We start from the raw sequence: 26017 nt of genomic DNA, 5'->3' as shown, positions 1-26017 counted from the left end.
CCAGGCATGGTGGTGCACACCTTTAATCCCAGCACTCAAGAGGCAGAGGTAAGAGGACCACTGTGAGTTCAAGGCCACCCTGAGACTACATAATGAACTCCAGGTCAGCCTGAGCTAGAACGAAACCCTTCCTTGAAAAAACAAAAAGGGGGAGGGGGAGCTGGAGGGATGGTTTAGTGGCTAAGGTGCTTGACTGCAAAGCCAAAGGACCAAGGTTCGATTCTCCAGGACCCATGTTAGCCAGATGCACAAGGGGGTGCACATGTCTGGAGTTCATTTGCAGTGGCTGGAGGCCCTGGCACACCCATTCTTTCTCTCTCTTTCCCTCTCTCTCTCATTCTCTCTCATGATCTCCCTCTTTCTCTGCCAAATAAAAATAAAAAATATTGAAAAAAAAACAGGGCTGAGATAGTGGTTAAGACACATGCCTGCGAAGCCTAAGGACCCAGGTTTGATTCTCCAGGTTCCATATAAGCCAGATAGACATTGTGGTGCATGTGTCTGGAGTTCATTTGCAATGGCTAGGGACTCTGGTGCGCCCATTCTCATTCTCTCTCTCCTTCTCTGTGTCTAATTAAAAAAAAGAAATCCAGGCGTGGTGGTACACACCTTTAATCCCAACACTTGGCAAGCAGAGGTAGGAGGATCACCATGAGTTGGTGGCCACCCTGAGACTACAGAATGAGGTACAGGTCTCTGATCTAGAGTGAGTCCCTACCTCGAAAAACAAAAAACGGAAACAAAAAGGAAAGCAAAAAAAAAGAAGAAAAAATTTAAAGAAAGAAAGGGCTCCTTAACCTTAGCAATAATGTAATGTTTCACTAACTGATACACTGGTTCCTTACCATAAAAGTGACACACTTTAAACGGTCTGGACAAAGGTAGCAAAAGTAGTCCAATGTGCTGGGCCTAGCCACGGTAATGTCAGAGGTGAACAGAGACCAGAAAACATAACCTTTATTTGGCTTCAGAGCTGGGAAGCAATACCTAAAATAGCATACTGAACTAAGGAAAGATTGGGCTCCAGAAGAGCTCACCAACCAAATGGACTCCATTGCCCAGCAGCCTTGTAGCTAATACAATCAATTAAAGTGCTAGGAATATATTTGCTACTCAGCCACCCTAATGTGCTATCATTACAAAACATTACAGGCTTTTCATCATCATAAGAAAATTTCCACAAATCTTCCCAGCCACAAGTATCATAAAAGGAAATGAAAAGTCATATTTTAAAGATCTCAAACTTGTCTTCCTTTAACTCAGAGGTCTCACCATCTTCAAAAGACACCTCCCCTGCTAAACTCTTCATCTATAAAGAGCTATCAGGCAGGGATGGAGAAGGCAGCCTTCGCTAGCCCATGGCAATCCTCTTTCCATTCTCCCTAGCCCGGGTCAGGACTGAGCAGCAGGGCACAGGTGGGGGTGGGGCAGGGGGCAGGGGGCTAATTCCCTCCAGTACAACATGGCAGCTGAAGCTTGATGGGAGAGCAGAACTGGTGAGACTTGAGGGAAGGAGGGTCCAAGCCCTGCATTCAGTCAGAGTCACTGCTGGAAGAGGAGGAAGAGGAGGAATGCTGCAAGGGGAAAGGGGAAATGACATAGCATCATTCCATGGTCCATTCTTCAGTACCTCACCCCTCCACCCAAAAACCCAACAGGCAGAAGTCTTGTACCATAGCGACTTGTAAACAACAAAAGCAAGGGTTTCCTTCAGCAGTGAGTGTACACGAATGGATGAATTGTCCTAAATCCTTACCATATTGCCTTTGGAGCCAGGGCAAGGAACATGGAATAAGCACAGGTACAGCACAGTGGCAGGGCACAGCTGCTACCTTACCAGTGCCTGTGGACTAGCTGCATGTAATGTGCTGGAGACATAACAAACTAGAGTGCGTCTACAGCTCTGCTTCCCAAGCCCCAACCAACATGGAAAAATTAGGGAAGGCTGGAGGAGTCCTCAAGGAGCCTTACAGATATACCTCCAACAACTCTACCATTAAAAAGTATTTTGGGGGACTGGAAGGATGGCTTAGCAGTTAAGGCGTTTGCCTACAAAGCCAAAGGACCCAGGTCCGATTCCCCAGGACCCACGTTAGCCAGATACACAAGGGAACACTTGCATCTGGAGTTTGCCTGCAGTGGCTGGAGACTCTGGCGTGCCCATTCTCTCTCTGTCTCCCTCTTTCTCTGTCAAAATAACTAAATAAATAAAAACAAAATACATAAATAAGTACTTTTTGGGAGCTGGGTGTGGTGGTGCATGCCTTTAATCCTAGCGCTCAGGAGGCAGAGGTAAGAGGATCACCTGAGTTTGAGACTACCCTGAGACTACATAGTGAATTCCAGGGCAGCCTGGGCTAGAGTGAGATCTTACCTCAAAAAAACAAAAAATATATATTGGGGGGATGGGGCTGGAGGGATGGCTTAGCAGTTAAGGTGCATGCCTACAAAGTCAAAGGACTCAGGTTCAATTTCCTAGGAACCATGTAAGCCAGATGCACAAGGTGGCACAAACATCTGGAGTTCCTTTCCAGTAACTAGAGCCCCTAGCATGCCCATTCTCTATCAAGTAAATAAATAAAAATTTTAAAAAATATTTTTGGCTGGGCGTGGTGGCACACACCTGTAATCCCAGCATTTGGGAGGCAGAGGTAGGTGGATTGCCATGAGTTTGAGGACACCCTGAACTACATAGTGATAGTGAATTCCAGGTCAGCCTGGGCTAGAGCAAGTCCCTTCCTCAGAAATATATATATTCTCCAATATATATACATTTATATTATATACATATTTATATATATCTCCAAATATATATATATATATTTGGAGCTGGCTGGGGTGATGCATGCATTTAAATCCCAGCATAGGGGAGGCTGAGGTAGGAGGATCACTGTGACTTCACCCTGAAACTACATAGTGAATTCCATCCAGGTCAGCAGCCTGGGCTAGAGTCGAAACCCTACTTGGGGGAGGAGGGGAACATTTTAAAAGGGAGGAGTGTTAGCAATACATCTTCCAAACACAAAGTACCCTTGACAGTCATGACCTACACAAGACCTGAATAATAGGAGGGGGACAAAATGACGACATCAAAATAGGAGACAAGAAGGGATTCAATGGAGGGAGGATTTGGGAGGGAGAAAAGGGAGGATGGTGGGAGGGTATTATGATCATGGCATATTGTTTATATTTATGAAAGTTGTCAATATAAGAGCTTGAAAAAGAAAACATTTTTTTAAGGTTGAGTGTGGTGGTGCACACCTCTGATCCCAGCACTCAGGAGGCTGAGGTAAGAGGATCACCATAAATTTGAGGCCAGACTGGGTTACAGAATGTATTCCAGGTCAACCTAAGATAGAGTGAGACCCTGCTTCAAAAAAAAAAAAACAAAAAAGAAGCTGGGCGTGGTGGCTCACACCTTTAATTCCAGCACTGTGGAGGCAGAGATAAGATGATCACTGTGAATTCCAGGTCAGCCTAGGCTGGAGCAAGACCCTACCACAAAAAACTTAAAAAAAAAAGGGGGGGGGGCTGGAGAGATGGCTTAGTGGTTAAGGTGCTTGCCTGTAAAGCCAAAGGACCTGGGTTCAATTCCCCAGGACCCACATACACCAGATGCACAAGGTAGTGCATGTATCTGGGGTTTGTTTGCAGTGGCTGGAAGCCCTGACATGCCCATTCTTTCTTTCTTTCTCTCTCTCTGTCTCTCTCTGTCTCTCTCTTCCTCTGCCTTGTTCTCTCTCAAATAAATAAAAATAAAATATTTTAAAAATAATAAGCCAGGTATGGTAGCACATGCCTTTAATCCCAGCACTCAGGAGGCAGAGGTAGGAGGATCACTGTGAGTTCGAGGCCACCCTAAAACCTAAATAGTGAATTCTGGGTCAGCCTGGGCTAGAGTAAGCCCTTACCTTGAAAAAACAAACAAAAAAATAATAAGTAGTAGTTTTTAGGCTGGCCATGGTGACTCACACTTTTAGTCCTAACACTTGAAGGCTGAGAGAGGAGGATCACTGTGAGTTCAAAGCCAGCCTAGAGCTACACAGTCAGGTCCAGGTCAACCTCAGCTACAGTGAGACCCTGGCTCAAAAAAAAAAAAAAAGTTTTGGACTTCTCAGGATTTTCTCCTACATTCACTCTCACCTTTCCTTCTTGTCACACTTCTATGAATGACCTAGAATCAGGATCTGGAACCCAAATGCACAAAACAAACAAATATTGGACAGTAAACTAACTAAAAGCCTCAAGATCCAGGCTCCGGTCCTCCTTCCCAAGTCCTCAGAATTGTTCCCACCACGCTAACAAGTACTCGGGTGGAATAAGGATCCTTTGACTTAGAACTGCACGCGAAAAGCCCTGAGCCCAAGGCTTTGAGGCTGAGTCACAGAAGGAGTGCCTATGTCATTAACACAACGCCCTGAGGATAAGGGAGATAAGGAAATAGGGTATAGGGTTAGAATATTATTCTGTTAATTATTATATAAAACTGACTCAACTGACATTTGGACAACCTTAATGTATGTTCAACTTGCTAAGCATATGCCTGAGGGCTAGGGGAGGCAAAAGTCCTGGGAAAAAGTAAGACAACTCCTGTGCTACAGAGTGAGACCCTAGGGGAGGGGTGGGGGGAGTTAGGCAGACAAGGGAGGGGCTTCTATTCTGACCTTCATTCCAAAAGACAGCTTCCCCCTTTCAGATATGAGAGTATGATCTCTCAAGATGATTAGATTCCTCTCAGGAGGATTCCTTCACAAAATGAATTTCCTGTCTACCAGAGCAATCCAGTTGCCATCCTCCATGCTCCCAGACTCTGAATCACCTTTCCCAAGCCTTGCCTTGCCCACCGAGTCCCTGTGAGGGGCATCCCTTTCCCAGCCAGGCTCCTGGAAACACTGACCTTGCCATGCTTGTGGTGTTTGTGCATCTTTTTATGAGCTTTCTTCATTTTTTTCCGCATCTTCTTGTCCATCACCATCCCTGGGGCCACCATGCCAGGAGCCAGAGGATTTACAGGGCACATGCCAGGAGCAGGTGGAGGGTATGGGGGAGGGTAGGGCCCTGAGGGCTTGTATCCTGGACACCCCGGCTGTGGCATGGGATAAAGGGGCCTACTTGGAGGGAAAGCTGGATTCACCTGGGGAGGTCCTGGAGGAGTGGGACAGGGGCCAGGAGGAAAGGCAGGATTGACAGGTGGTGGATAGGCAGGGTTGGAACCTCCAGGGCACCCTACTGGGGGAGGATACGGATTTGGCCCTGGCTGCCCTGCTGGAAGAACCAGAGAGAGAAAAAAAAAAAAAAAAGATTAGAATTGCCCAGAATCTCTGTCAACAAATGACAAAAATGACTGTCTTTCTTAACACTTAAAAGGGAAATAGAGCCAGGCATGGTGATGCACACCTTTAATCCCAGCACTCGGGAGGCAGAGGCAGGAGGATTTCCGTGAGTTGGAGGCCAGCCTGAGACTACATAGTGAATTCCAGGTCAGCCTGAGCTAGAGTGAGACCCTACCTAAAAATAAATAAAAGGGGCGGGGCTTGATGGACGTGTAAGGAGAATAAAGATTAGGGTAGAAACCAAACCTGAGTTAGGGCGAGAAAGGGAAATGTCCCTGGCAGGGCTGGGAAAGGACAGTGAACTTTTAAAGACACAAGATTCGCAGCAGAATGGTCCAGGGAAATTGCTTTTGCAGGTGAGGGAATGCGGGAAACAGATACAGAAACTTCCTGTCGTGCAGCCCATCGGAACATGAGCTGGGGTAGAAGAGGAGAGCCCCCCCAATTACCGGCATTGGGATTCCACATGTTCAGCTGTTCGCTAAAGCCTGAGGAGAAAGAGAATGCAAAGAGCTGACCGCCCCGGAGGTGGAAAGGCCGAGCCCCAGCCGCACACCTGCCGCCCCGCGTAGGCTCTGCCACTCGCAGAACTACCTGGGCCTCCACGTAAATGCCCTGCACACCCACCCGAGCCCCCGGCTCCTAACTCGCCGCAGGAGTCCCCTGCACTACCTCCAGCCGCACCCGAGCGTCTAACTCCCGGGAAGCCGGTGCCGTCAGCGAACCCCAGGTCCCCACCGAAGTCCCCGGGGCTCTCACCCCAAACCCGCCGGGCAGGAATCCCCGCCAGCCTTCACTGCGCGCCCCGGGGGCACCCCGACCTTCCGCTAACCCAAGCACCGGCCTCGAAGCCACAAGAGGAAGCCCAAGATCCTCAAACTCTCGACAAGTCGACACACCCCTTCCCTCCAAAGAAAGGGTAAATGGGGGGGGGGTCCCAGTTCCCAGCGGCCCAGGGACGCCCCACCCAGTAGAGGGAGAAGAAGGGACCTGAAGAGCCCAGATGCCCCGTCACCTCGCAGCAGCGCCGGAGCCGAAACCGTACTCCTTCCCAGTCTGGACTCTCGCTTCCTGGTCACCCCCACACCTCATGCTTTGGCACCGCCCCTGCTACTGCCTCGTTGGTGGTTAGATGATGACTCGGCTGATGATTGGAGAAGAGACGTGTCAATCTCCGCGCTACTACTAAAGTAGGCGGAAACGTCTGCTCTCGGAGCAGAGCAGAGTCCTTTGGGCGGAAAACCGCTCCCCCAGAAAGCTTCCGAGGACACACCCATCCAGGTCGGAGCTGGTTGCCAGCCTAGACCTGGGTCACTAGAAGGTGTCTTTGGTCTTTGAGTTTACAATGTACCTTGTTCTTTTTGTTTTGTTTTGTTTTGTTTTTCAGGTAGGGTCTCGCTCAAGCCCAGGCTCACCTGGAATTCACTGTGTAGTCTCAGGGTGGCCTGGAACTCAGGGCGATCCACCTACCTCCCAAGTACTGTGATTAAAAGTGTGCGCCACCACGCCCAACTTACATTGTACCTCATAATGGGAACACAAAAAGGAGTCCGGGTGCTGTAGAGATGGCTTAGCGGTTTAGGCCTTTGTCTGCAAAGCCAAAGGACCTCGGTCTGATTCCCCAGGACCACAAGGGGATACATGCGTCTGGAGTTAGCAGTAGCTGGAAGCCCTGGAGTGTCCATTCTCTCTCTCCCTCTCTCTACCTCTTTCTCTCTCTCTCAAATAGATAAATAAAAATAAAGTTTAAAAAACTAAAAATAAATTTTAAAAAGCCCAGGGCTGGAGAGATGGTTTAACACTTAAGGCACTTGTCTGCAAAGCCAAAGGACCCAGGTTTGATTCCCCAGTACCCAGGTGAGCCAGATGCACAAGGGGACACATGCATCTGGAGTTTGTTAACGGTGGTTGGAGGCTCTGGTGTGCCCATTCTATCTGCCTCTTCCTCTCTTTCCCTCTCTCTCAAATAAATAATAACTAAAATATTTTTTTAAAGAAAGTAAATAGAGGGCTGGAGAGATGGCAGTTAAGGTGCTTGCCTGTGAAGCCTAAAGACCCAGGTTCAATTCCCCAATACCCACATAAGCCAGATGCACAAGGTGACGCATGCATCTGGAGTTCATTTGCAGTGGCTAGAGGCACTGGCACACCCATTCTCTCCCCATCATCTCTCTCTCTCTCCCTCCCTCCCTCCTTCCCTTTTTCTCGCCTCTCTCTCACAAATAAATAAATAAACATTAAAAAAATAAAGCCTTTAATCCCAACACTTGGGAGGCAGAGATAAGAGGATCACAGTGAGTTCGAGGCCACCCTGAGACTCCATAGTGAATTCTAGGTCAGCCTGAGCTACAGCAAGACCCTACCTCAAAAAAAAAAAAAAAAGATAAATATCTGGAAAGATGTCTTGGCATCTATGGCACTTGCCTGCACATCCTAAGGACCTGGTTCAATTCCTCAGTACCCATGTTAAACTGGATGCACAAAGTGATGCATGTGCCTGGAGCTTATTTGCAGTGGCTAGAAAGCCTGACACACCCTTTCTCTCTTTATATCTGCCTATTCCTCTCTTTCTCTCTGTCTGTCTCTCTCTCTCTCTCAGTAAATAAATAAACATTTAAAGAAAAAAGTAGGGACTGAAGAGATGGCTTAATGGTTAAGAATCTTGCCTGTAAAGCCAAAAGACCCAGGCTCAATTCTTCAGGACCCATGTAGGCAAGATGCACAAAGTAGTAAATGTATCTGGAGTTTGCTTGTAGCGGCTGAAGGCTCTTGTGTACCCATTCTCTCTCCATCTCTCTCATAAGCAAAAAATAAAGGTAAATAAGCCAGGCATGGTGGCACACACCTTTAATCCCAGCACTCGGGAGGCAGAGTTAGGAGGATCGCTGTGAGTTCGAGGGCCACCCTGAGACTACTTGGTGAAGTCTAGGTCAGCCTGGGCTAGAGTGAGACCCTGCCTCAGAGGATGGGGGGGGGGAGGAAATAGATGCTGGTGGAAAAGCAGAAGTAAGGTTTGGGGTCATAGGAAAAAAGGAAGATCAGAACAAGAGTTAGGAAAGGTGACTTCATTCTCTTTTCTGTGCACTCCTATACCTTATTAGCAGGTTAGAACCCTGTGGATTTGAAACCCACAGAAGAATCCACGGATTCATAAAGTGGGGAAGGCAGTGGTAGACAGTTCACACAGTTATATATGATCACTACATTTATGTTGGCATGCACACAGATTCCACATATTGTTCACTTATACATGAGAAGTGGTGCTGGCAGGCTGAGAATTTCTAGAGCCCAGGCCTTGCTGAACATTGAGGTGGCAGGCACTCTCCTTTAGGGCAGGGTCAGGTGTTGAAGGACAGTCTTGTGGGTAGCCATGCGGCCAGCTTTTTGGGAAGGGGTGAGTCTCCCGAGGGTGGGCCAGGGCCACCAGGCGCTGCTGCACACACTCAGCCGTCAGCCGAGCCTCTGGGTCTGCATCCCAACAGTCTTCCAGGAGCTCCCTTAGACCCGCTGGGTCCTGGAAGGAAAGATTGGGAGGCAGGCTTGATTCCAGATCAGATCTTAATGAACCCCACAGTTAAGGGTATTTTCAATGCTTATCATTCCTATTTTGCTTCTCTCTCCCCACGCCTCTGTGCCACAGAGCTGCTCCCCAATTCCTGATTGCACCACTCCACTTCCAATCCTTTCTGGAGGGCCCCTCTCCTCCCTCACTGAAGTCCATCCCACTAGACAGGCTCCTGGAGTGCTTTCTAGTTTACCTTTTCCTCAGGACTAATTCAATCTAACAACTTAACATATTAATGGAAAATTACTATCCTCAGTCAACCAGTGCTTGCCTGCTTGCTTGCTTGCTTGCTTTTTTTTTTTCCGAAGTAGGGTCTCACTCTAATTCAAACTGACCTGGAATTCACTATGTAGTTTCAGGGTGGCCTTGAACTCACGGTGCTCCTTCTACCTCTGCCTCATCTTTTTTTCTTTTTTTGTTCTGGTTTTTCATTGTTTGTTTTTGTTTGGTTGGTTGGTTTTGGTTTTACAAAATAGGGTTTTACTCTAGCCCAGGCTGACTTGGAATTTACTATGTAGTACTAGACTGAAATCATTCATTTTTTTTTTTTCTTGGTTTTTCGAGGTAGAGTCTCACTCTAGGCCAGGCTGACCTGGAATTCACTCTGGATTCTCAGGGTGGCCTCGAACTCACAACAATCCGCCTGATCTCTGTCTCCTGAGTGCTAGGATTAAAGGCGTGTACCACCACACCCAGCGAAATCATTCATCTTTAATCCCAGCACTCGGGAGAGGCAGAGGTAGGAGGATTGCACTGAGTTCGAGGCCACCCTGAGAATCCAGAGTGAATTCCAGGTCAGCTGACTATGTCACAGCAAAAAAAACAGATGTATAGAACAAAATGAGGAATCACTAGATTGAATTCCGGGGTCCACTGGACCAGGAGAGGCACTATCATAGGAGCAGATCTCCTAGTGGGAACATAGTCAAAGAGATATCTGGACAAGAGGACTGAAGATCAGGGTTCATTAATGGAGGAGTTGACTGAGAGACTAGAGAAGGATCAATAGGAACATGTGTGTCTCAAGTGGACAGATCCATTTATGTGACTCTTAGATGAGGAAAGAATGGACTGGGGGGCCACTGAATGTTTTCCAGTTGCAGCTGAAAAAGAACCTGGGGGGGGGGGGGGAAGAAGAGGAGCGGACACAAGGAGAGATGGACTGGCCCTGGCAGAGAAGTCCTTGAAGCTCATACCCAGCCCCTGGTCTCCAGGGACCCAGCAGCCAGCCCGTGGTGGTGGTTTCTTACTGTGGCAAAGCAGCTCCAGGTGGATGGGATGTAAGGGCGCCTCCTTTCCTCTACTGCCAAGGCCCAGAGCTGACAGGTGCTCGGGGTGCTTCCCAATTCAGCTTCATAGGCCAGTTGGAAGGGTGGTGGTCTGCTGTCTGGGGAAAAGTACAGGGGTAGAGTGTTGGCCTATCCTGGGACTGTCTCCCATGTAGAGAAGACAGAAAAGAAGGTGGCAACCTTCACTGGTGGGATACCCGGGGTGGAGGTTTTTGTTTTGTTTTGTTTGTTTTTACCAGATCTCAAATCTGAGCAGCGGCTCAGGATCTCCCAAAGGAGCAGAGCAAGAGAGTAAACATCTGCTCGTCGGAGGGCTGTGCCCCAGTCCTGTAGGTCTAGAGTCTTGTCCAAGAGCTCGGGTGCCATGTACCTCTGGGTGCCAGCCTGCAAAGCAATGTGTGAAGGGTCACAAATCACCTCTGGAGGGCTGGAGAGATGGCTTAGCTGTTAAGGCATTTGCCTGCGAAGCCTAAGGACTCATTCATGTTCAACTCTCCAGGTCCCATGTAAGCCAAATGCAGTGACACAAGCATGCAATGTCGCACATGCACACAAGGGGGCAGACTTGTCTGGAGTTCAATTACAGTGTATGGAGGCCCTAGAACACCAGTTCTCTCTCTCCCTCTTACATTAAAAAAAATAAAAGGCCATGGGCTGAAGAGATAGCTTAGCAGTTATGGCTCTTGCCTGTAAAGACTGAGGACCCAGGTTCGATTCCCCAGTACCCACATAAGCCAGATACACAAGGTGGTGCATGTGTCTGGAGTTCATTTGCAATGGTTTGAGGTCCTGGAATGCTCATTTTCTCTCCATGTACCTCTCTCTCTGGAATGCTCATTTTCTCTCCATGTACCTCTCTCTCTCAAATAAATAAATATAAACCAAAAAAAAAAAGTTTTTTTAAAAAAGGCCTATCTGTTGGGGTTGCCTCAAAAAAAAATCACCTCTGAGGCTGGAGAGATGGTATAGAGGTTAAGGTATTCATCTGTGAAGCCTAAGAACCCAGGTTTAATTCCCCAGTACCCACATAAACAAGATGCACAAGGTGGCACATGCATCTGGAGTTCATTTACAGGGGCTAGAGAGCCCAGCATACCCATTTTCTTTTTCTCCTTTTTTGTCTCTCTGTCTCTTAAATAAATAAAAACTTTTAAAATTATTTTATTTATTTAAGAGACACAGAGAAAAAATGAGGCAGAAAGAACAGGTGCACCAGGGCCTCTAGCCACTGCAAATGAACTCCAGACACATGTGCCACCTTGTACATCTGGCTTTTGTGGGTACTAGGGAATCAAATCCAGGTCCTTAGGTTATGAAGACCGTGGCTTAACCACTAAGCCATCTCTCCAGCCATAAATAATTAATTTTCGTTGCTTTTGATTTTTTGAGATAGGGTGTTACTCTACCCTGGACTCACTCTGTAGTCCCAGGCTCACTTTGAACTCACAGTACTCCTCCTACCTTGGCTTCCTAAATGCTAGGATTAAAGGCATGCACCACCATGCCCCCTATTTATTTTATTTTATTGTTATTATCATCATTTTTATGTGTATGTTTTTTTGAGTCGGGGTCTCACTTTAGCCTAGGCTGACCTGAAATTCATTCTGTAGTCTCAGGGTGGCCTTGAACTCATAGTGATCATCTTACTTCTGCCTCCCAAGTGCTAGGATCAAAGGCATGCGTTACCATGCCCAGCTACTTGTATTTAAAAATATATATATGAGAGAGAGAGAGAATTAGCACACCAGGTCCCCCAGCCACTAGAATTGAACTTGATGCACGCACCACCTTATGACCTTACACATGCGTCACCTTATGCATCTGGCTTACCTGGAATCTGGGGAGTCAAACATGGATCCTTAGGCTTCACAGGCAAGTACCTTAATCGCTAAGCCATTTCTCCAGCTCTAATTTTTTAAATTTATTTACATGCATGTGTGCATGTGGCGGGGGGTGGGGGTGTCAGGGCCTCTTGGTACTGCAAACGTACATCAGACATCTGGCACTTTCACCTTTTTTGTTTGTTTGTGTTTTTGTGTGTGTGTGGTTTTTTTTCTTTGAGGTAGGGTCTCACTTGGCCCAGGCTGACCTGGAATTAACTATGTAGTCTCAGAGTGGCTTCAAACTCACAGCGATTCTCCTACCTCTGCCTTCCAAGTGCTGGGATTAAAGGTGTGCACCACCACGCTCAGCTACTTGCACCATTTTTTGTGTCCTATTTACACACGCAACAGGCAATTGAACCCAACCAACAGACTCTACAAACAAGCACCTTTAACAGTGGAGCCTCACTCTCACCCAGAGCACTTACCTCCAAGATAGCAGCCGGGCCTCGGAGTTGAGTAAGAACTGAGGCAGGGCCTTGAGTGAGGCCAGGGAGCACCATAGCAAGGCCCAGGTCTCCAATGGCACATGACTTATCTTCCCGAATAAGGACATTCTGGCTGCTCAGATCTCGGTGAGCAATACCTGGTTTATATTGGCCTGTGAGGGAAATCCAAGGTAAGGGACAAAGGTCCCTTTTCTGTCAATCATGTGTAGGTCTGATTTATCTATCTAATCTCTCTCAGAGATATGCTCTCATACAGCCCATGCTGCCCTACAATTCCCTATGTAGCTGAGACTGTCTTTTAACTCCAGAACCTCCTGCCTCTGTCTCCCAAGTGGCCAAGTGCTAGGCAGGCATGCACCACCACTACTGGCAGCTACAGTTTTAGCTTCCAAAGCTGCACATTCTTTTTTTTTTTTTATTTTTGAGGGAGGGGTAAGGTACCTGGCCTGTAACTTGCTATGTGACTCATGCTGGCCTCAAACTTGAAGCAATTTGCCTGCCTCAATTCTTTAACGTCCTTTTGTTTTTTGTTTTTTTTCTCATTCTCTTTTTTTTTTTTTTTTGGTTTTTCGAGGTAGGGTCTCACTCTAGCTCAGGCTGACCTGGAATTCACTCTGTACTTTCAGGGTAGCCTCGAACTCTCAGTAATCCTCCTACCTCTGCCTCCTGAGTGCTGGGATTAGATTAAAAGTGTGTGCCACCATGCCTGACTTTTCATTCTTTTATTTTATTTATTTATTGATTGATTGATTTTGAGATAGGGTCTCACTCTAGCCCAGGCTGGCTTGGAATTCACGATGGAGTCTCAGGGTGGCCTCAAACTCATGGCGATCCTCCTACCTCTGCCTCCCGAATGCTGGGATTAAAGTCATGCTCCACCATGCCCGGCCTAACACTCCTTATTTTTTAGAAAATATTTATTTATTTGTTTATTTATTATTTATTTATTTTGATGGAGAGAAAGAGGCAGACCCAGAAAGAGAGACAGAGAGAGAGAGAGAGAGACAGTGAGTATGGGTGTGTCCAGCCTTCTGCCACTATAAATGAACTCCAGATGCATGTGTCACTGTGCATTTGGGTGTATACAAGTAATGAGAAATAGAACCTGGGTCATCAGGGTTGGCAAGCAAGTGCCTTTAACCACTGAGTCATCTCTACAGCTCCAACATTCCTAATTTTGGGTAAATAATGAGATTGAACCCAGGACCTTGGGCTTGCTAGGCAAGTGCTCTCTATCCCTAAACCACATTCTTTGCCCAGAGGCCTTGGTCTTTAAATTCATTTTTAATTTTTTTGTTGTTGTTGTTTTGTTTTGGTTTTTCAAGGTAGGGTCTCACTTTAGTCCAGGCTGACCTGGAAATCACTATGTAGTCTCAGGGTGGCCTTGTACTCATAGTGATCCTCCTACCTCTACCTCCTGAGTGCTGGGATCAAAGACGTGTGCCACCACGCCCGGCTTTCATTTTTAATTTTTGTTTTTCTGTTTTTCAAGGTAGAATTTTATTCTAGCTCAGACTGTCCTGGAATTCACTATATAGTCTCAGGTTGGACTCAAACTCATGGTGATCCTCCTACGTCTACCTCCCTAGTGCTAGGAGTATACCACCACCATGCCTGGATCATTTTTAATTTTATTGTTTGCTTTTGTTCAAGGTGTGGTCTCATTGTAGTCCAGGCTGACCTGGAATTTACTCTGTAGCCCCAGGCTATCCTCAAACTCAAGGCCTTCCTTCTACTTCAGCCTCCCAAGTGCTGGGATTTTTTGTTTGTTTGTTTTTTGGAGGTAGGGTCTCACTCTAGCTCAGGCTGACCTGGAATTCACTATGGAGTCTCAGGGTGGCCTGGAACTCATGGCGATCCTCCTACCTCTGCCTCCCGAGTGCTGGGATTAAAGGCGTGCGCCACCACACCCGGTTTAAATGGTGGGATTTAAAGGCATTCATCTCCTACTCATTTTTAGTACGTGTGTGTGTGTGTGTGTGTGTGTGTGTGTATGTGTGGGGTGCACGTGGATGGGTATGTATGAAGAACACAGACGGACATCAGGCCATGCTTGGTTTTACCTGGGCGCTGAGGACCAGAATTCATATCCTCGTGTTTGCATAAGAGCACTTTTACTACAACTATCTCCCCAGCCTCTGCCTCCCTCTTTTGACCGAAGCTAAGGGGGCTTGGACATGTAGTAATGTGGCTCCCTGCAGCCCAGCTCCCTTACCATTCTGCCAGCGCTCTTCATGGAGAAATGCCAGGCCCTGGGCAAGGGACAGAGCCATCTGCAAGGAACTTCCCCAGTCACTAGTGTGCTGAGTCAAGTAGTGGCATAGGGAGCCCTGGGGAAAAGCAGAGAGGAGGAGGGGCACAGAGAGTCAACTGATGATCCCAGGGAAGAGAAATCCACTGACACACTTCCCCCACTCTGCACATACCCAGAACAGAGACATCCTGACAGATCCAGGCCAAGACAGTACAGACAGCAGAGGAGTGAGAATGTGCATCAGTCAGAGTGACAAGAAAATATAGTAACTCTCACCACGTGTGGCGTCACACACCTGTCATCCCAGCACATGGGAGATGGAGACAAGAGGATCAGGAGTTCAAGGCCATCTTGGCTACATAGTAAGTTCCAAGCCAGCCTTAGTTACATGAGAATTACATGAGACCTTGCCTCAAAAAAAATAAAAAAATAAAAAAATAAATACCAGGGACTAGAGAGATGGCTTAGCACTTAAAGCTCTTGCCTGCAAAGCTAGAGGATGGAAGTTCACCTCCCCAGGGCCCACATAAGCCAGATGCACAAGGGGGCACATGCATCTAGAGTTCATTTGCAGCGGCTGGAGGCCCGGGCATGCCCATTCTCTCTTTCTCTCTACCTGCCTGTATCTTTCTCTCTCAAATATATATACAGGTCAGCCTTGGCTAGAGTGAAACCTTACCTCAAAACAAAACAAACAAACAAAAAAATTAGCCAGATATGGTATTATACACCTGTGATCCCTACACGCAAGAGGCTGACGCAGAAGGCTTCTGAGTTTGAGACAGAGTATTTCTACGGACAGTGATCTGGCAGAGGCCAACGTTGAATCTTTTTTAAAAAAGATTTTATTTATTTATTTATTTATTAGAGACAGGGCGGGGGGGGGAGGGGGGATTGGCGCACCAGGGCCTAAGCCACTGCAAATGAACTCCAGATGCATGCACCACTTTGTGCATCTGGCTTACATGGGACCTGGAGAATCAAACCTGGATCCTTAGGCTTCACCAGCATACACCTTAACTGCTAAGCCAGCCCCCAGCCTTGAATCTTGTGTGTGTGTGTGTGTGTGTGTGTGTGCTTATATGAAGCTGTGTGCACATGCAGGTGAGCAGATGGGCAGAGGCCAGAGGTCAATGTTGAATGTCTTCTCCAGTTGTTTTCGACTTTCTCTTCTACATACATTTCTTTGGGGTGAGGGGAGTTGCTCTGTTTTCTAGAGGCAGGGTCTCAATCCAGCCAAAGCTGAGTAAAACCCTAAAACTTACTTTACAGCTCAGGCTGGCCTCAATCTCTTGGTGTTATTCCTATCTAAGCCTCTCAACTACTGGGATTAAAGGCATACACTGCTATGCCTGGCTCACTTATTTCTTTTTTGTTTGGTTTTTTGAGGTAGGGTCTCACTCTAGCCCAGGCTGACCTGAAATTTACTATGTAGTCTCAAGCTGCTTCCTACCTCTGTCTCCCAAATACTAGGATTAAAGGCATGCATGCCTGGCTTTCTTATTTCTTTTTGAGAACTCTTCACCAATTTAGTCAGACTAGCAAACCAATAAACTACAGGGATCTGCTTGTCCCTACATCCCCAGTGCTGAGATGATAACATGTTCCATTCCATTTGGTAATTCTATGAGTCTGGGAATCTGAACTCAAGTACCCACTGAGCATCTCCCCAACCTGCTCCTGAGTTTAAGGCCAGCCTGAACTACACGAGAACACTCTGTCTCAAGAGAAAAAAAGAAAAAGTAGCTTGAGGCCAATTGAGCTGAGAATTTACTGTGGCCCAGGCATAGGGCCTCCTTTAATCCTCATGAAGATCCTAGGATGGAGGTACTATGATCTCCCCAATATTTAAAAAAATTATTTATTAGAGACAGAGAGGGCGGGGGAGAGTAGGAGAATGAATGGGTACACCAGGGCCTCAAGGCACTGCAAATGAACTTTGGATGTATGAGCCACTGTGTGCATATGGCTTAGGTGGGACCTGAGGAATTGAACCTGGGTCCTTAGGCTTCACAGGCAAGTGCCAAAATTGCTAAACCATCTCTCAGTCCTGACCTCTCCAATTTTTACAGCAGAGGAGTATTTATTTATTCAATTTACTTAGAGACGGGGTCTCACTATGTAGCCCAATCTGGCATAGAACTATGTAGATGAGGCTGGCCTCAAATTATCAATAATATTCTTGCCTCCACACTAAGAGGAACCTGAGCAAATTAATTTTCTTTTCTGAGCTGTGCATAGTAATCTCTGCTTCATAGTGTGGTTAGAGAAAGCCAAGTAACTTGAGATCAGTTGTAAGTCTAGAGAGGTCGAGTTTCAGCACTGCGTGGTGCCTCACTCTTGTAATCTCAGCAACTCAGGGGCTGAAGTAAAAGGACCTCCATGATCCATTTATACAATGGAGTTCTACTCAGCGGTAAAGAAAAATGAAGTTATGAAATTTGCAGAAAAATGGATGGACCTGGAAAGGATTATACTAAGTCAGGTAACCCAGGCCCAGAAAGCCAAGCGCCACATGTTCTCTCTCATATGTGTATACTAGCTACAGATGATTGGGCTTCTGCGTGAGAATGAAAATACTTAGTAGCAGAAGCCAGTAAATTAAAAAGGAGACATAAAGGGAAGAGAAAGGAAGGGAGGAGGGTACTTAATAGGTTGATATTTATATATGTAAGTACAATGACTGAGATGGAGAATGGAATGATTGAGATGGAGAATGGGGAAAGTGGGGGGGGGGAGAGAGGGAATTACCATGGGATTTTTTTATAATCATGGAAAATGCTAATAAAAATTAAAAAAAAAGGGGGGGGCTGGAGAGATGGCTTAGCAGTTAAGCGCTTGCCTGTGAAGCCTAAGGACCCCGGTTCGAGGCTCGGTTCCCCAGGTCCCACGTTAGCCAGATGCACAAGGGGGCGCACGCGTCTGGAGTTCGTTTGCAGAGGCTGGAAGCCCTGGCGCGCCCATTCTATCTCTCTCCCTCTATCTGTCTTTCTCTCTGTGTCTGTCACTCTCAAATAAATAAATAAATAATGAACAAAAAATATTTTAAAAATAAAAAAAATTAAAAGGAAAAAGGACTGCCACGAGTTCAGCATCAATCTGGGCTACAAACTGAGCTCCTGGACTGCAGTGAGACCCACTTCAAAAAACTAAATCATGGGCTGGAAAGTTGGCTTAACAGTTAAGGCGTTTGCCTAAAAAGCCAAAGGACCTAGGTTTGATTCCCCAGGACTCATGTTAGCCAGATGCACAGGGTGGCACATGTGTCTGGAGTTCGTTTGCAGTGGCTGGAGGCCCTAGCATGCCCATTCATTTTATCTCTCTCTCACCTTCTTCCTCTGTCAAATAAATAAATAAAATATATTTTTTTAAATCCCAAAGCCAGGTGTGGTGATGCACGCCTTTAATCCCAGCAGAGGTAGGAGGATTGCCTAGAGTTCTAGGCCACCCTGAGACTACATAGTGAATTCCAGGTCAGCCTGAGCCAGAGTGAGACCCTACCTCGAAAAGCCAAAAAAAAAAAAAACAAAAACAAAAAAAAACCCAAAACCTAAATCAAACCAGGTGTGGTGATGCACACCTTTAATCCCAGAATTTGGGAGGCAGAGGTAGGAGGATCGCTGCGAGTTCAAGGCCACTCTGAGACTACAAAGTGAATTCCAAGTCAGCCTGAGCTAGGGCGAGACTCTACCTCTACCTTAAAAATAAAATAATAATAATAAAACCTCTGGCTGAAGAGATGGCTTAGCGGTTAAAGTGTTTGACTACGAAGCCAAAAAACCCATGTTCAATCCCAGGACCCATGTAAACCAGGGGTACAAGGTGGCTCATGTCTCTGGAGTTCAGTTACAGTGGCTGAAGGCTCTGATGTGCCCATTGTTTCTCTCTCTCTCTTGCTCTCTGCCTCTTTCTATCTCTCTCTCTCAAAGAAATAAAATATAAAAGAAAATAAGCTTTTTAAAAAAGAAAAATTAAAACAAAAACCTAAATGCCAAGTGTGGTGGTGCATACCTTTAATTTCAGCACTAGGCACAAGGCAGAGGTAGGAGGAGGATTGCCATGAGTTTGAGGTTAGAGGCCAGCCTGAGACTACATAATGAATTCCAAGTCAGCCTGGGTCCTGGGTACAAGTGAGACCCTATCTCAAAGAAAAAAATAAAGCCCTAAATCAAGAGGGAGGGAGGAAGAAATGGAACTTGAATCCAAGTAGTCAGAATTTGGGACAAAGACAGAGGACAGAGAAGGCAGGGCAAGATATGAAATATCAGGCCTGGGAAGACATGTCAGTGCAGCTGGTGGACAGGAAGCAAATGGTAATAAGAGGCAAAAAGAGCAATGGAGGCCCCCATTGAACAAACATTATTGATCACCTTCAGTGTGTGTAAACAACTGTACCAAGACTCCAGTGTGACTCAAGAACAGAAGATGATAATGATATATTAACCCAGGATGCAATAAAACTCACAAGCTGGGCGTTGTGGCACAAGCCTTTAATCCCAGCACTTGGGAGGCAGACGTAGGAAGATCGCCTTGAGTTCAAGGCCATCCTGAGACTACATAGTTAATTTCAGGTCAGCCTGGGCCAGAGTGAGACCCTACCTCGAAAAACCAAATAAATAAATAAAATAAAAAGGGAAAATAGAGCACTTGGGAGGCAAAGGTAGGATCACTGTGAGTTCAAGGCAACACTGAAAAAAAAAAGGGGGGGGAATAGAAAAATAAAAAACAGCCAGGTGTGGTGGCACACACCTTTATTCCCAGCACTTGGGAGGCAGAGGTAGGAAGATCGTTGTGAGTTCAAGGCCACCCTGAGACTACATGGTGAATTTCAGATCACCCTGGACTAGAGTGAGACCCTACTTCAAAAAAAAAAAAAGGACTAGAGAGATAGCTTAGTGGTTAATGCTCTTGCCTGCAAAGCCCAAGGACCCAGGTCCAATTCCACACAACCCACATCAACCCAAACCCAGATGCACAAGGTGAACCTTGCATTTGGAGTTTATCTGCAGCAGTTGGAGGTCCTGGCTTGCCCATTCTCTTTCTCTCTCCCACTCCCTTCTTTCCCTCATGTAAATAGATAAAAATTTAAAAAAAAAATTTTTTAAAGCAGTAAAATGCTGGGTGTGGTGGTGCACGCCTTTAATCCCAGCACTCTGAAGGCTGAGGTAGGAGGATCACCGAGAGTTTGAGGCCACCCTGAGACTACATGGTGAATTCCAGGTCAGCCTGGGCTAGAGTGAGACCCTACCTCGGAAAAACAAAAAAGAAAGCTGTAAAACCCACAATGCGAACATAAACCAATGCAATGGCTGTAAACTGGGAATGACTAACCCTGCCAGGGAAGTCAGAGAAAGTGAAGCAAACACAAAGTGATTTTTGAACAGGACCAAGAGAACTTGGTCAGAGGGAGCTTTCCAGAATTCAAGTTCTCAGAGGCAGAGAAGCTATAGGAGTTGATAAAAACCAGGGAAGGCTCATTCCATCTGGGCACTGAAGCAGGCTGGGGAGACTGAACAGAATGGGATTAGGAGTTAATCCAAATGAGCAGAGAGTGCTGATGGTGGGGCAAACAGGAGAGAGGCAACGACACAATGAGGAACAAGGCTTAAAAGTCACAGAGATTAAATTTATTTTAAAAAAAAAAAAAAAAGGCGGGACAGGGAGATGGCTTAGCGGTTAAAGTGGTTGCCTGCAAAGCCAAAGGATCCCTGTTCAATTCTCCAGGACCCATGGGAGCCAGATGCACAAGAGTGTGCATGCATCTGGAGTTCATTTGCAGTGGCTGGAGGCCTGGAGCACTCATTCCCTCCGTCTCTCTCTTTACCTCTTTCTCTCTATCAAATAAATAAATTAAAAATATATTAAAATTTGAAAAAAGTCACAGAGATCCTGAGCAAATTAACTTATTTTTTTTCTGAGACGTTATGCATAGTGATTTCCAACTCATAGTGTTATCCTGAAGGTAAGGTGTGAAAATATGTTCAAAGTGTGACACCTAAAACATAAAATGCAATCCCATAAACTTGTTCTGACCTCTGCCTCCTTCTTCCTCTTCATTCTGGGATTTTAAAAAATATTTTATTTTTATTTGTTTATTTATTTGACAGAGAAAGAGAGAATGGACATTCCAGGGCCTCCAGCCACTGCAAACAAACTCCAGATGTGTGCCCCCCCTAACTAACATGGGTCCTGGGGAATGGAACCTGGATCCTTTGGCTTTGCAGGCAAATACCTTAGCTGCTAAGCCATCCCTCCAGCCCCTTTTTCGGTTTTTTGAGATAGGGTCTCCCTCTAGTCCAGGCTGATCTGGAATTCACTCTGTAGTCCTAGGGTGGATGCAAACTCATGGTGATCCTACTACCACTGCCTCCTGAGTGCTGGGATTAAGGCATGATATCATTCTGTTTTTGTTTTTTCTAAGTACTTTTATTTATTCATTTATTTCTTTGCAAGCAGAGAGAGACAGAGAGAAGAGAGTCAGGGCTGGAGGGACGGCTTAGTAGTTAAGGTACTTGCCTGCAAAGCCTAAGGACCTAGGTTCAATTCCCCAGAATCCACGTAAGCCAGATGCACAAGGTGGGGAGGCATGCATCCACAGTTTGTTTGCAGTGGCTGGAGGCATGTGCCACAATACCTGGCTTGTATTTGTTTTTCAAGGTAGGGTCTCACTCTAGCCCAGGCTGACCTGGAACTCACTGTGTAGTTCCAGGCTGGCCTCAGGTGATCCTCCTACCAATGCCTCCTGAATTGTTGGGAATAAAGGTTCGCCACCATGCCTGACCTAAAAAATTGTTTTAAGTGAAAGTGTAAAGCAAAAGAATAAATGCAGTCCCCCAGCTCCATGAACTCACACACACACACACACACACACAGGTATAATATACATGACATACACCCCTTGGTCCTCACCTTGGGGTATAGTTCCAGAACCAGCAGGGGCCCGGAGGGCAGGGGGTCAGGGCCTCCCTGGCCAGCCGTGATAAAGCGCACAATGTGGTCATGCTGTAGACCTGGCAGCTCGTACACTGCTCTCTCAGCTCGGAACTGGGCCACTGCCCTTGGGGGGAAGGCCTTGATGGCTACCAGCTCGCCTTGCAGCCTCCCAGCCCATACTACTGCATGACCTCCTTCCTGGATTACCTGGCGGGGACACTGTGCTGGGCTTTCACTCCAGCAGAGCCCCGAGGAGTACCCCGAGGAGCCCACCCTCCCTCCCTGGGGCACCTGAGAGAAGCACAAGTCGGGCAGCTTGGGCAGGTCCTCAGTGCAGTCTCTGCCTGAGTCTGGCTCTGGCCGTGACCCACCTTGCGCTCTGCAGACCTTCCGCTGGGTCAGCACTGGGGGAGAGAAGAGCCTTAGGGCGGAGGCGCACAGGCACACGGGACAGCAAAGTGGGTTATGTAGTAAGAGAAGCTTTGTGCAAAGAATAGATACTAGCGAGATAGATCCCAGGACCACGGGATCAGCGGGGTCTGGACAGAGCTCAGAGCTTTAGGGCAGTGTCTTGGTGTCACAAGAGAGAAGTGGGGGAGATTGGTACCCAGGAGGATGGTGCCCAGCAGCAGAAGCAGGAGAAACACCCCCAACAGCACCAGCGCCATCCAGAAGGACCCACCTGAGCAACAAGGCAAAAACACAGTAGGTGAGAACTGTCCCAGCAGCTCCCTGAAACCACTCCCCTCCTCAGAGAGCTTGCTTTCCCACCCACCCCCATCCTGGTCACAAGCCACTTATCTCCCAGTCACCAGGGCAACCAACTTCCCAAGGCCAGGAGGAGGAGGGCGGAGGTGGGGGTGGGATGGGAACCCCCCCCTGGTTCTACCTTTCATCCTGATCTGTGCCCCCCCACACACTAAGCTCCAGCTCCCCCAAGAGGGCAGCTACCTGGGGCAGCTTGGGGACCCTGGGGGTCAGGAACCCCCTGATTCCCCAGAGGAGGCAGATGGCTGTAATTGGCATTGCAGAAGTCAGTGCCACAGGAGCAAGTGAAGAGAGTAGAGCCAGGGCTGGGCTGGGCTCTGGGGCTTAGGTCACAACGGAGGGACTCACAGCCTGGCTCATCACTGTCTCGGCATCCTAGTAGGGTGGGATTAAGAGTGGGAGAAGAGAGAGACAGAGCACAATGGGGCGTGGGGACAGAGAGGGTAAATTCCTTATCAAGGGCATCCCTTCCATCCCAGTGCTCTTCCTTTCCTGCACATATCCCGTCTCTCCCCTTTCCCCCCTGGCTGCCACATGCACCCCAAGACATGCCTGTCTCCTACCCTAGTTTTCACCTGCCATTCACCTTGCATCTCCACCTGTGCCTGGCCTTGGGTCAGGTTCCAGATCCCAAAGCAGCAGTGGCTGTACAGGCAGCGGATACTCTGGGGAGGCCCCGGCCCTCCTTCCAGAAGCTCCCCCAGTGTCTTTGTACTTCCCTGCACTCGAGGGGCCTCAAAGAACACACAGGTCCGCCTGTTTGGAGGTGCTGAGGACCAGGATGAGGAAAAGGGAGGATTCAAGAAGGCAGTGAAGGCAGGGGCAAAGCAGTAGGCAAAGGGACAGACAAAACATGACTTCATATCCAAGGATCAGTAGGGTAGAGGTAACGAGGAACCCCAGGGGCAATAGAAACCTGGGATCTTCTGACCCCACCATGGGACACATGGTTGTGCTTTTCATCCGCACTCACCCAGCTCACTTACCTCTTCTAAGTGAGGAGTGTGTTACTTGAAGTATTCCTTTTCCCTTACTGGGTGGGTGGGAAGCCCCTGCCCCTCTGTGTAGACACTTACCCCGAACAGCCACAGGAAACAATGTCCAAAGCCCCAGCGTCCCCAGCATCCTGCTAAAGGATGGCAGAAGGAGGATTGCATGAACCAGCTCAGCTGGCCCAGGCAAAGTCTCCTTCAGATACCAGGGCACTAGGGAGCTTCCAAGCCCTCAGTCCCCAACTCCACCTCCTCTGTCCTACCCCAGTGTCTGTCGGGGAGAAGACTGCTGTGGGGGAGAGGATGAGTGTGAGGAAAACAGGGAAAGAAAGGGAGGAGCAGAGAACCAATCTCATATCCTCCTTTCTTCAACCACCTCCTCTTTTCTCTGCAGAGTGGGAGGAGGGGACCTTGGAGGCCTAGCTGAGAATCCTGTGATAACTAACTCCAAATCTCTGCCCTGTGCTGACCTTGGAAGAAGGTGGTGGACCCTGTCAGCCTTTCTCAGGCTGGAAACCAAAGTGATGTTAAATGTCCAAAGCTATTTAGCTTGGCCCAAAATTCTTTCTCATCCATATATTCAGGGCTCAGATCTGTAAGCTCTCCAGGTAAAGGAAACCTTCACAGTCCACATCAGAGTTGACCGCATTTTGAAAATTCAAGAATTAGAAAGTATATAAAAAGGTTAGAGTTTAAAAAATTACACTGGAAGCCGGGTGTGTTGGCGCACGCCTTTAATCCCAGCACTCGGGAGGCAGAGGTAGGAGGATCATTGTGAGTTCCAGGCCACCCTGAGACTACATAATGAATTCTAGGTCAGCCTGGGCTACAGCGAGACCCTACCTCAAAAAACAAAACAAAACAAAACAAATTGCACTGGGAATGGTTAGAATAATATATTTAGTTGTGTATTTTGCTGTAATGAAAAGAAAGAACACAGCTAGGTCAATGACAAAATATTTGCCTACTATGTGCAGAGCCCGAGGATTAGTCCCTAGAACCAGCGCTACAAAACACCACATTGACACACACACTGAGGAAATAACTTATTGACCATCTACTATGTACCAGGGCACATTCAGAGCCATGTATATAATTTTACTTTATTTATCTTCAAAATATCTTTTTGTTGTTGTTGTTGTTGTTTGTTCTTTGTTTTTTTTTTTTTTTTTTTTGAGGTACAGTCTCACTCTAGCCCAGGCTGACCTGGAATTCACTATGTAGTTACTCTCAGGGTGGCCTTGAACTCACAGCTGTCTTCCTACCTCTGCCTCTCAAGTGCCAGGATCAAAGGTACGTCCCACTACACCTGGCTGAGACAGGATTTTGTGTAGTTTAGATAAGCCTGGAATTTGCTATGCAGCCAAGGATGGCTATGAACTCCTCATCCGCCTGCCTCCACTTCCCATATGATGTGAACACATGCATGTGCTATACACCCAGTTTCATGGGATCAAGCCCAAGGCTTTTTGCATGCTAGGCAAACACTAAGTCCAAGAAATATTTCCATTGAATACAATATTTCAATATTTGAGCTGGATGTGGTAGTACATGTCTTTTTTTGGTTTATTTATTTATTTTTTATTTTTTATTTTTTTTCGAAGTAGGGTCTCACTCTGGTCCAGGCTGACCTGGAATTAACTCTGTAGTCTCAGGGTGGCCTTGAACTCATGGCGATCCTCCTACCTCTGCGTCCCAAGTGCTGGGATTAAAGAAGCGTGCCACCACGCCCGGCTTTGGTTTATTTTTATTTATTTATTTGAGAGCGACAGACAGAGAGAAAGAGGAAGATAGAGAGACAGAATGGGCACGCCAGGGCCTCCAGCCTCTGCAAACAAATTCCAGTCGCACTCCCTCTTGTGCATCTGGCTAACGTGGGTTCTGGGGAATCAAGCCTCAAACTGGGGTCCTTAGGCTTCACAGGCAAGCGCTTAACCGCTAAGCCACCTCTCCGGACCGTGGTACAAATCTGTAGTCTCAATACTCAAAAGGCTGAGCAAGGAGGCCAGCCTGAGCTACAGAGTGAGTTCCAAGTCAGAAAAAGAGTGAGACACTGCTGCAAAAGAAATTTTTTTAAGCTGGGCGTGGTGGTACATACCTTTAATCCCAGCACTTGGGAAGCAGAAGTAGGAGGATCGCCGTGAGTTCAAGGCCACCCTGAGACTACATAGTGAATTCCAGTTCAGCCTGAGCTAGAGTGAGATTCTACCTTGAAAAACCAAAATCTTTTTTTTTTTTTTTTGAGGCCAGCCCAACAGACTGGCCTTTTTTTTTTTTTTTCCCCAATACTTGAATTTGGATTGTTGAGAAAATGTGTTACACACGGCATCATCTACCCAACAAGCCACTAATTGGAAAGGGGTGCAGTTCCAACTATCATCACCAGGGGTCAGCAGACATAGGAGAAACTGGTCTGTGCCAAGAGAAAGGGCCTCCTCTGATGACAAATATTCATAGTGTGCTTCCTATTGCAGGACTTCATACCTACAGAAGATGTGTAGAAGGCAGGTCAGTATGGATATGGAAGAAGGTCTTTGGCTTGTATGGCAGT

The 26017-nt window shown here is 47.1% G+C and overlaps 2 protein-coding genes across 6 annotated transcripts; both read right to left on the bottom strand.

The window, feature by feature from the left end:
- Window positions 1–939: 939 nt before the first annotated feature.
- Window positions 940–6433, bottom strand: Prr13 (proline rich 13). Of its 3 annotated transcripts, none has more exons than XM_004649899.2 (4): window positions 6349–6433; window positions 5783–5821; window positions 4898–5262; window positions 940–1574 (listed from the first exon to the last, which is right to left on the bottom strand). In XM_004649899.2, the coding sequence occupies exons 2-4, from the start codon at window positions 5799–5801 to the stop codon at window positions 1533–1535; spliced, it is 426 nt and encodes a 141-aa protein (XP_004649956.2). In that variant the 5' UTR covers window positions 5802–5821; window positions 6349–6433; the 3' UTR covers window positions 940–1532. The 3 variants fall into 3 exon arrangements, with proteins under 3 accessions (XP_004649956.2, XP_045008651.1, XP_045008652.1); XM_045152716.1 differs by having other exon boundaries at window positions 4898–5265; window positions 6349–6421; XM_045152717.1 differs by having other exon boundaries at window positions 4898–5265; window positions 6324–6359.
- Window positions 6434–8577: 2144 nt separating this feature from the next.
- On the bottom strand, window positions 8578–23599 carry Amhr2 (anti-Mullerian hormone receptor type 2). 3 transcript variants are annotated; one of them, XM_045153396.1, is made up of 11 exons: window positions 23551–23599; window positions 23061–23243; window positions 22658–22849; window positions 22314–22388; window positions 21998–22110; window positions 21683–21913; window positions 14735–14849; window positions 12499–12671; window positions 10424–10571; window positions 10149–10285; window positions 8578–8847 (listed from the first exon to the last, which is right to left on the bottom strand). In XM_045153396.1, exons 1-11 carry the CDS (start codon window positions 23597–23599, stop codon window positions 8578–8580), a joined length of 1686 nt encoding a protein of 561 aa, XP_045009331.1. The 3 variants fall into 3 exon arrangements, with proteins under 3 accessions (XP_045009331.1, XP_045009332.1, XP_045009334.1); XM_045153399.1 differs by lacking the exon at window positions 8578–8847 and having other exon boundaries at window positions 10199–10281; XM_045153397.1 differs by lacking the exons at window positions 10149–10285; window positions 10424–10571.
- Between the last annotated feature and the right edge of the window lie 2418 nt (window positions 23600–26017).

This window comes from Jaculus jaculus, chromosome 6 (genome assembly GCF_020740685.1).
Source record: "Jaculus jaculus isolate mJacJac1 chromosome 6, mJacJac1.mat.Y.cur, whole genome shotgun sequence".
Taxonomy (NCBI): Eukaryota; Metazoa; Chordata; class Mammalia; order Rodentia; family Dipodidae; genus Jaculus; species Jaculus jaculus.
Note: the sequence above shows the minus strand (reverse complement) of the source record. Positions and strands in the feature narration are given on the sequence as shown.